This window comes from Colletotrichum scovillei, assembly GCF_011075155.1.
Source record: "Colletotrichum scovillei strain TJNH1 chromosome Unknown Contig00001, whole genome shotgun sequence".
Classification (NCBI taxonomy): domain Eukaryota; kingdom Fungi; phylum Ascomycota; class Sordariomycetes; order Glomerellales; family Glomerellaceae; genus Colletotrichum; species Colletotrichum scovillei.
In genome coordinates, this window is record NW_023336259.1 from 1146117 (window position 1) to 1156679 (window position 10563).

At 55.0% G+C, this 10563-nt stretch overlaps 1 protein-coding gene across 1 annotated transcript; it reads left to right on the plus strand.

Annotated features, from left to right (window-relative positions):
* Positions 1 to 991: 991 nt before the first annotated feature.
* Positions 992 to 10133, plus strand: HER10_EVM0006576 (beta-ketoacyl synthase). The gene is made up of 4 exons (XM_035483014.1): positions 992 to 3246; positions 3309 to 3600; positions 3657 to 9572; positions 9628 to 10133. Exons 1-4 carry the CDS (start codon positions 2954 to 2956, stop codon positions 9670 to 9672), a joined length of 6546 nt encoding a protein of 2181 aa, XP_035338464.1. The 5' UTR covers positions 992 to 2953; the 3' UTR covers positions 9673 to 10133.
* Positions 10134 to 10563: the final 430 nt, after the last annotated feature.

A 10563-nucleotide genomic window follows, 5' to 3' on the forward strand; every position in this document is an offset into this window, starting at 1 on the left:
CACCGCACCATCCGCGCATTTTCTTTTGCCTTCCACCTCCAACTCTACCTTACCTACGTGCCTACCTATGGGCTGTATCCGAAGTTCCCAGGTACGAAGTAAGGTACTGCCAAAGGTACATTGACTGTGTACTGCGGTACGTATTGATGACCGACCCTCATCGAGAGGCGATGAGTTCCCTGCCCACAAGAGGTGAGTGAACTTGTGTTTGGGGACCTGCGTTGGCCTCGTTTCTTCTGGGAACGGTACAGTCCAGTATTTGTGCCCGTTTCTGTGAATAAAGACCGGCTGGACAGTCTATGCTTTTCCAGATGCAGCTAAAGAATGGAGAAACAAGCTTCCCATAACGATACCCTTCTTGGTACCGGGCGCTGTAACTTGCATATCCACTATGAATAGGGATAGGTATGGATGTAGATGTAGTAATAGGTGCACTTTGGGAGTACCTTACTCGGACGGGCGTGGTAGGTATCGAGGTTATCCGCTTTCCTGCTGAGGTAGGTGAGTCAAGAGACAGCTATCCTGGGTACCACAGTTTTCAGGTGAAGGGGCGGTACATTCCTCTCCTATTCTGACATGAGCATGATGAGGTGGACGGGAATAGCACTGGGTGGATTGGTAGGAGCTGGGCGGTGTTAAGGTGCCACGATGCGTGGGCAGAAAAGGGAAGAAGGAGTTTGACGACAACACCCTCACTTTGCAAATTGTGCCCACTTTGATCGGTACGTACCCATCTGTTGGCCCTACCGGACGTGGGGTGAGGTGAGGTGAGATCGAAAAGTGGTGCTCTTCCCCCTTGCCCATTTACTTGCCGGGGCCCGAGACCCCACTCTTGCACCAAAAGGGGCAACAGTGGACAAGGGGAGAAGGAAGCGATCCACCTTGCTTACCTATCCGAGCTTGGTACGTATCGGAATCAGGAACGTATCTTTTCAATGGCTAAAGGAAGGAACATGGAGTGCGGTGGGTGGGCGTCGTCCAACTTCCTCGAGAGCCGCAAGCCGCAAGCCGCAGCCCACCAACTTGCCCGCATCCCGTCCGCCGCCGTTCTCCCCCACCACCGTCAAGTCCGACGACGTCAGCCAGGGCAGGGCAGGGCAGTTGTGTCTTTTTCTCCGAACTTCACCCAGCGACGTCTCGCATCCTTCTTCCAGCCCGTCAGCCTCTTCTGTCATCTCTAACTGGACATCCATCCACCATGGCTCGCGATAGATCACCAAACGTCGATATGCATTCTATCTAAATCCGATACATCAGCAACCATTGCCATTCAGATCCTTCGCCTTTTCTCTTTTAAACGCCAAAATCATGATCATCCATTGGTCCTGAAGTCCCCCCAGAAAGGAGGGGGCGTGGGGTGTGTCGGTTTGGTTTCTATCTCTGGGTTCATCTCGCTTTGGCAATGTCCATGGGGATGTCCGTCGGACAAAGCGTCGACCCAGCGCCCACCCCCACAACCACGACCACAATCGCACACAGTCCGCATCCCGCAATCCGCAATCGACCTACTCAACGTCCATTCACCCTGTTTACACGCTCTCCATCCGAGCTCTTCTCTAGGAATCCGACAGGCCTGCCGCCCGCCGAATTGCCTGACACGCCGTTCAACTCCATGTGGGGAAGCCGCATCGCGAGCTGTGTGAGGCCCAGTCTGCGCACCTAGCCTGGCTCGTATTGCGCAGTTTCACCAGACCGTTTCTACCATGGTGCCGTATGCTGCTGCCCTGCGTGGCCATGTTTCGTATCTTTGCTCTGCTTACCTTCTTCAGTACTCTCCTCATGGCATCTGGTGCAGGCTCGACGTGGTCCGGTCTCGATGTCCCTCTGATGCCAGCCCTGCTCCCAGGTTGACGCCTTTCCAGCACCCTCGATCACGCCTAACGAGGTAATCTTGGTGCTTACCCTTAACGGACCATCCTCTTCTCAAACCCGTTTCACCGCTTTCGATCGTGTTCTTGCTGTTAACGCTTCCGAGATCGAAACTCGTTTTCTTTCGACTGCCATGCGAGCTTGCTCGAAACTCGTCCCGTAAGGTGGCTCACGACTCTGCTATTGTACAGCCCTACGCTACCTACCTACCTTATACGGTAGTATATCGTGGTTTCTGGACAGGTAGACCAGGCAACACTCCTGGTATCATCACGTCATGTTTGGCCAAGGTGTACTTGACATGCCCCACCGACAGGGACACTTACTACTGCTTACTTCCAACTCGAGATATGTGCCGTCCACGAAGCCCGAGTCACGAGTAAGCGATACATGAGCCGGTACATTCTGTATCCCTCGCTCCAAGGCGCCGGCCTGGGCGTGTAGATTCTCGAGAGTGAGAAACATTGGCAAAATGTGTGAGCAAAGTTCCGCTCTGCCTTGCTTCTGCTCGAGTTGCCGCGCTGCGGCCCATTGCGGTCCTTCCTCTGTCTGTCCGGCTGCCCGTTCACTCAGCATAGATGAATTGGAGTAGGGAAGCCCGTGTGGCGGACTTGATCGCTTGCCCTGAACCAATGGGTCTCGACCGATGCGGCAAGACACTGAAAATCATCCATGAACTTCGGTCACCGAGGATTCTCAGGGCCGGACTGACGCTAGCCACCCGGGCGAGAGAAGGATGGGCCCTAGTGCGAACGAAGGGAAGGGGGTGCACGGGGGCGTGCGGATACTTGGGATGGATTCTGTCCACCCACCCCTCCCCTTTTACCTCACTCCCTCTCTTACCAGCATGTGTTGCATGTTGTGATTGATACCATTATCCATCAGCCATGACATTGACAGCTGGGTTGAGTAACTCGGGAGGTGGTCTGTTGTTGGATTGGTGTGCACACCCGTTGCCCGTCCTGTCTCGAGCCCATCTCAGTCATATAAGTTCAAGAGACTCTCCCGGCATCCAGACATACTCTTCTTTCCAGACCATCGGAACCTCATCACCCTAGGAAATCTATGTCGACAACCCTTCAAGATGGCCGACATGATGTCTTATCTCCTCTTCGGAGATCAGTCACTTGATACCCATGGATTTCTCGCCGAGTTCTGCCGTTCAGGGAATCCGAGCACCCTTGCGAAGACGTTCCTCGACCAGGCTGGCCAGGCTTTGAGGGAGGAGATCGATGGTTTGGGGAAGTTGGAACGGTCGAAGCTCCCCACGTTCCTGACGCTCCGCCAACTCAACGAGCGTTACCACGCCCAGAGCATCAAGCACCCTGGCATCGACAGTGCCCTCTTGTGTATCACCCAGTTGGCTCACTACATCGAGTACGTCGCCTGGACAACTACCCAAAGCCCTTTTTGTGACATCCTCACTAACAAGCGTGTAGCCGCCACGAAAAGGAGCCGCAAGATGTTTCTGTTCACGAACACACTTTCTTCATGGGTCTTTGCACGGGGCTTTTCGCCGCCGCTGCTATCGCCTCGACCCCTTCAGTCTCTACCTTGATACCCCTTGCCGTTCAGGTAGTCCTCATGGCCTTCCGAACCGGCACTCACGTCGGCTCGTTGGCTGAGAGGCTTAGCCCGCCGGTCGGTCAATCTGAACCCTGGACACACATCCTTCCCGGCCTGAAGGAATCCGAAGCCAAAGAGGCACTTACTAATTTCCATGAATCTAATGTAAGCCTCATTTTCAAAGAGTCCAGTCTCATCCACGGCCTCTAACCTTGCCACAGTATATCCCCGTCGCCAGCCAAGCATACGTTAGCGCTGTGTCGGCATCAAGTCTGGCGATCTCAGGACCGCCGGCTACCCTCAAGGCCCTTGAGGACCAGAATGTCTTCGGCGTCAAGCCGACGGCTATTCCCGTCTATGGACCCTACCACGCATCACACCTTCACGGTACCGCAGATATCGAGAAGATCCTGCGCCTCAACGATCCCAAAGTCGCCGAGATTCTGTCTAAGACGAAGCCTCGCTCTGCCATTATGTCAGGCACCAAGGGCATTTGGTTCGCCGAGACCGACACCAAGTCTCTCATCAAGGCCGTCACACACGAGTGCCTCATTGATGTGCTTCAATTCCAGAAGGGTATTGAGGGATGTATCGAGACTGCTCGCGACTTCGAGGGGTCAACTTGCCTCGTCATCCCCTTCGGCCCCACACACAACGCCGAGACTCTTTCCAAGTTGATCAAGGACAAGACACAGTTGGACGTTACCGTCCGCCCTGGACCTAGAATCCAGAGAGAAAGCTACAACTCTCCCATTGGCAACCACGGTTCCAGCGGAAAGTGCAAGCTGGCCATCGTTGGTATGGCCGGTCGTTTCCCCGACGCCGCCAGTCACGAGAAGCTGTGGGAGCTTCTTTCCAAGGGTCTGGATGTGCACAGGGTCGTGCCTGCGGATCGTTTCCCGGTCGCAACCCATTACGATATTACCGGCAAGGCTGTGAACACCAGTCACAGTCAATACGGTTGCTGGATCGAGAACCCGGGATACTTCGATCCTCGGTTCTTCAACATGTCTCCCCGTGAGGCTTTCCAGACCGACCCCATGCAGCGTATGGCCCTGACCACCGCCTACGAGGCCCTCGAGATGTGCGGATATGTGCCCAACAGGACACCCTCCACAAGATTGGACCGCATTGGTACCTTTTACGGCCAGACCTCCGACGATTGGCGTGAAATCAACGCCGCTCAGGAGGTCGACACCTACTACATTACTGGTGGTGTCAGAGCTTTCGGCCCCGGTCGCATCAACTACCACTTCGGCTTCAGTGGTCCTAGTTTGAACGTTGATACGGCCTGCTCATCCAGTGCCGCTGCTCTCAACGTTGCCTGCAACTCTCTGTGGGTGAAGGACTGCGACACCGCCATCGTCGGTGGTCTGTCTTGCATGACCAACCCGGATATTTTCGCAGGACTGTCGCGTGGCCAGTTCCTGTCCAAGACCGGACCCTGCGCCACTTTCGACAACGGCGCCGATGGTTACTGCCGTGCTGACGGCTGTGCCTCCGTCATTGTTAAGCGTCTGGATGATGCCGTCGCCGACAAGGATAACATCTTGGCTGTCATTTTGGGCACTGCGACCAACCACTCTGCCGATGCCATCTCCATCACCCACCCCCACGGACCTACCCAGTCCATCTTGTCGAGACACATTCTCGACGAGGCTGGTGTTGACCCTCTTGACGTTGACTACGTCGAGATGCACGGTACTGGCACCCAGGCCGGTGACGGCACTGAGATGCTTTCAGTCACCAACGTCTTCGCTCCTGCTGACCGCAAGAGAGCTGCTGACCGCCCTCTGTACCTGGGTGCTGTCAAGTCCAACATTGGACACGGAGAAGCTGCTTCTGGTGTTACTGCCCTTACCAAGGTGCTGATGATGATGAAGAAGAACGCGATTCCTCCCCACGTCGGTATCAAGAAGGAGATCAACAAGGGCTTCCCCAAGGATCTTTCAGAGCGCAACGTCAACATTGCATTCCACCTCACTCCCTTCAAGAGGAGAGATGGAAAGCCCAGACGCATCTTCGTCAACAACTTCAGTGCTGCTGGTGGTAACACTGGTCTTCTTTTGGAGGACGCACCCCTTGTGGCCCCTGCTGAGGCCGATCCTCGCAGTGTCCAGGTCGTTACTGTCACCGGCAAGTCCAAGGCTGCCATGATCCGCAACGCCGAGAGACTTGTTGGCTGGATGGAACAGAATCCCGAGACTCCTCTTGCTCACGTGGCCTATACCACCACTGCCCGTCGCATCCAGCACTACTGGCGCATGAACGTTGCTGCTTCAGACCTCCCTGAGGCCCAGCGTCTGCTCAAGGACAGACTCAAGGAGAACTTCACTCCTATCTCTACCCAGCAGCCCAAGGTTGCCTTCATGTTCACGGGACAGGGCTCTCATTATGCTGGTCTGGGCAAGGACCTGTACGCCCATTACCACGTCTTCCGCGATAGTATCGACGAGTTCAACCAGCTCGCTCAGATTCACGGCTTCCCCAGCTTCCTGTCCTTGATCGACGGTAGCGAGCCCGACGTTACCAAGCTGTCCCCAGTTGTCGTACAGCTTGGCCTCTGCTGCTTCGAGATGGCTCTCACCCGTCTCTGGGCTTCCTGGGGCATTCTGCCCAGCGCTGTCATGGGTCATTCCCTTGGCGAGTATGCTGCTCTCAACGCCGCCGGTGTCCTGTCTGCCAGCGACACCATCTACCTTGTTGGAGCTCGCGCCCAGCTCTTGGTCCAGAAGTGCACCGCCGGCACTCACGCCATGCTTGCTGTCACAGGCCCTGTGGAGGCTGTCATGGAGGCTCTTGGCGCCCAGGCTGATGCCGTCAACGTTGCTTGCATCAACGGTCCCCGCGAGACCGTCCTCAGCGGTGCCGCCGCCAAGATCTCCGAGATCTCTTCGCACCTTGGAACTGCTGGCTTCAAGTGCACTCAGCTCAAGGTGCCCTTCGCCTTCCACTCTGCCCAGGTTGATCCTATCTTGGATGACTTCGAGACTCTTGCTCGCTCCGTCAGCTTCGACATGCCGCGCGTGCCCATTATCTCGCCTCTCCTTGGCAAGATGGTAGAGCATGAGCCAGTCAACGCTGCTTACCTCCGCAACCACGCTCGTGACGCCGTCAACTTCCTTGGCGGTCTTGTCCACGCCCAGCAGTCCGGCGCTGTTGATGAGAAGACCGTTTGGCTTGAGGTCGGCCCTCACCCCGTCCTTGCCAACTTTGTCAAGTCTTCCTTCGGCATCAGCACCATCGCTGTGCCCACCCTCCGTCGCAACGAGTCTTCCTACAAGATTCTTAGCAACACTCTGTGTGCTCTTCACACTGCTGGTATCAACTTGGACTGGGATGAGTTCCACCGCGACTTCACCAACTGCACTCGCCTTCTGGACCTTCCCACCTACTCCTTCGACGAGAAGAACTACTGGCTTCAGTACACTGGTGACTGGTGTCTTACCAAGAACCGTGGTCCTTCCGCTGTCAAGGCTCCCCTCCAAATTGAGCCTGCCAGGCCCAAGCTGTCGACCACCTCTATCCACGCTGTCACCAACGAGGACGTCAAGGGCGATATTGCTCTCATCGAGACCGAGACCAACCTGTCGAGGCCCGACACCCGCCCTCTCGTTGAGGGTCACTTGTGCAACGGCGCACCCTTGTGCCCTTCTACCCTCTACGCCGATATGGCTATGACTGTTGCAGACTACGCTTACAAGATGCTTCGTCCCGACACCGAGAACATTGGATTGAACGTTGCCAACGTCGAGGTGCCCAAGACCCTCATCTTCAACGAGAAGCTTGATGCTCACATCTTGCGCACCACTGTTACTGCCAACGCAACGCTCGGCTATGCCGATGTCAGCTTCCACACTGGAGAGGGTGCCAAGAAGACCGAGCACGCCACTTGTAAGGTCGTCTACGGCAGCACTGAGCAGTGGGCCGACGAGTTCGAGCGTGTCAGCTACCTCATCAAGGGTCGCATCGATGCTCTTGAGGAGGCCGAGAGGCAAGGCAAGGCTTCCAAGATTGGCCGTGGCCTGACTTACAAGCTTTTCACTGCCCTGGTTGACTACGATACCAAGTACCAGGGTATGGAAGAGGTCATTCTTGACAGCAAGACTTGTGAAGCCACTGCCAAGGTCAGCTTCCAGACTACCGACAGAGATGGAAACTTCTTCTTCAACCCCTACTGGATTGACAGTTGTTGCCACATTTCTGGCTTCATCATCAACGGTACTGATGCCATTGACTCCCGCGAGCAAGTTTTCATCTCCCACGGATGGGGCTCTATGAGATTCACTGAGAAGCTCGACGCTACCAAGACTTACCGCTCCTACGTCCGCATGCAGCCTGTCAAGGGTACCAAGATGATGGCTGGTGATGCGTACGTCTTTGACGGCGACCGCATCATTGGTGTTGCTGGCGATGTTAAGTTCCAGTCCATCCCTCGCAAGGTCCTTAACATGGTTCTTCCTCCTCGTGGTCGTGCTGCGGCTGGTACTGCACCTGCTGCTGCGGCCCCGGCACCCAAGGCTGCTGCCCCTGCTAAGGCTGCTCCCGCCAAGGAGAAGAGCGGCAAGGAGAAGGCTTCCAAGCAGGTCACTGCTAGCAACCTCAAGGCCGTCAACGCCAAGCTCTCCAAGCGCTCCGTCGTCCAAGATGTGTTTGACATCCTGGCGAAGGAAGTCGGTGTTACCCAAGATGAACTTGCTGACAACATCGCCTTCACTGATCTTGGCTGTGACTCACTGATGGCTTTGACCGTCTCCGGCAGAATGCGCGAGGAGCTTGATATCGACATTGACTCTCACGCTTTCGTCGAGTATCCCACCATCGGAGCATTCAAGGTCTTCCTTGGTCAGTTCGAGAGCCCGGACCGAAAGGACAGTTACGTCCAGGACTCTGGTGACTCTAGCGGCTCTGTCTCCGAGACTCCCGAGCTTGAGTCTGATTCCAACGTCACTACTCCCTACGAGGAGAGCGACCGATCAGTCAAGGGCGATGCTGAGGAGGAGGACTGTGATGATCTTCAGAACATCCTTCGCGAAACTATTGCCACCGAGATGGGTGTCGAGGTTGAGGAGATTATCGCCGCTCCTGACTTGGCTGCTCTGGGCATGGATTCTCTGATGAGTTTGTCAATCCTCGGCACTCTCCGTGAGAAGTCTGGCCAGGACATCCCCAACGATCTCTTCGTCACAAACCCCTCTCTCTTGGAGGTTGAGAAGGCTCTTGGCATTGGCCCAAAGCCGAAGGCCGCCGCCGCACCCAAGCCTGCAAAGCCCGCTCCTGTCTCTCGGCGGGAGAAGGTGGAGCCTACCAGAGAGATTAACACTCACCCTGGTAACACCACCGCCTCCATCACCAAGCCCCCTCCACCAAGAGAGATCATCGACAACTACCCTCACCGCAAGGCGACTTCCATCCTTCTTCAAGGTAGCACCCGCACTGCCACCAAGAACCTTTGGATGGTTCCCGACGGCAGTGGTTGCGCGACTTCCTATACTGAGATCAGCCAGGTCTCCAGCCAGTGGGCCGTCTGGGGTCTCTTCTCCCCTTTCATGAAGACCCCTGAGGAATACAAGTGCGGTGTCTACGGCATGGCCTCCAAGTTCATCGAAGCCATGAAAGCAAGACAACCGAAAGGTCCCTACTCCTTGGCCGGCTGGTCTGCGGGCGGTGTCATCGCCTACGAGATTGTCAACCAGCTCACCAAGGCCGGCGAGAGTGTCGAGAACCTCATCATTATCGATGCTCCCTGCCCCATCACCATTGAGCCTCTCCCCAAGAGTCTCCACGCCTGGTTCGCCTCCATCGGCCTGCTCGGCGAGGGTGACGACGACAACAAAAAGATTCCCTCATGGCTCCTTCCTCATTTCGCCGCCAGTGTTACCGCCCTCAGCAACTACACTGCGGAGCCCATCCCCAAGGACAAGTGCCCCAACGTCATGGCCATCTGGTGCGAGGACGGTGTCTGCCACTTGCCATCCGACCCCCGCCCTGACCCCTACCCCACGGGTCACGCACTCTTCCTTCTGGACAACAGAACCGACTTTGGTGCCAACCGTTGGGATGAGTACCTGGACATCAACAAGTTCAGGACCAGGCACATGCCTGGCAACCACTTCTCCATGATGCATGGCGATTATGTAAGTCTACAGTCCCCTACCTCACATCCATTCATCAACTAACCACCTCTCCCAGGCCAAACAACTTGGACAGTTCATTCGTGAAGCGGTTTGCGAGTAAGGAACTACATAGCGAGCATGAGCATACGCGCATTGCAGGGTATAGAAGGGACACAGGACATTACATGACGACGCGAGCATGATATGAGACTGACTTTGTTTTTCCTTTTACTACATTGTCCATTTTCTTCTTGTCATCATTTTCTTTTTTCTGTCTTAACATTTGATATCCGCTCCCTGTACAAGTGCGACCGGCATACATCTACGAATCATTCCTTATTTACGTCGATGGGAAGGGACAACTGGGAGGTTGGGAAATGGAAGAAGGGGAGGGAGGATACTTACACTACGAGGGGCGTAACTGTCTCATAATGCTCGGCTTTTTCCTTGTCTGTCACGATCTTCTTTCTTGTCTTTCCTTACAACCACAACATGGCTTTCGGTGTTTAGTGTTTTTTTATCGATTTTTCGAACGGTCCATAGATTGGTACGCCACAGCCGTACTCACCCACAAGATAGCAGTACTTTGAGTTTAATACACAAAGTCAAAATAACTTGCGCATATGCTTTGCAAAGTGAATGAATCCTTACTGACTTGGAAAGTCCTTGCCCATCTCGTCCCATTTTTTGACATGAAATTACCAGTCTTGTCAGAATTCGTCTCATCCCAACTTCGCACTCTTAATTTTTCGCTGCGAGTTCCCCGTCACAAGGGTTCTCCAATGTTCCAGAGGTTCAAGCAGAGAGAGGTGCGGGTTGTAGGGTGGTCTTGATGCGGCCATCAGTTCGCGCATCGTGTATTCCTTGCTTTTCGCGTTAGATACTTGCGATGATGGGGGTGCGTCCCCTGCTTCCGATTCCACGTTCCCGAGTTCTTTACAAGTTTTCATTTTGCCTTTCGTCCCGCCCTACAAATACTTCCTATCATTCTTCAAGGGACCATGAATATCAG

Excerpts from the sequence above, each read along its gene's own strand:
- HER10_EVM0006576 (XM_035483014.1), top strand. The coding sequence starts at position 2,954 with ATGGCCGACATGATGTCTTATCTCCTCTTCGGAGATCAGTCACTTGAT. Across the intron at positions 3,247-3,308 it reads CAGTTGGCTCACTACATCGA|CCGCCACGAAAAGGAGCCGC; the intron begins GTACGTCGCCTG and ends ACAAGCGTGTAG. Across the intron at positions 3,601-3,656 it reads CTAATTTCCATGAATCTAAT|TATATCCCCGTCGCCAGCCA; the intron begins GTAAGCCTCATT and ends ACCTTGCCACAG.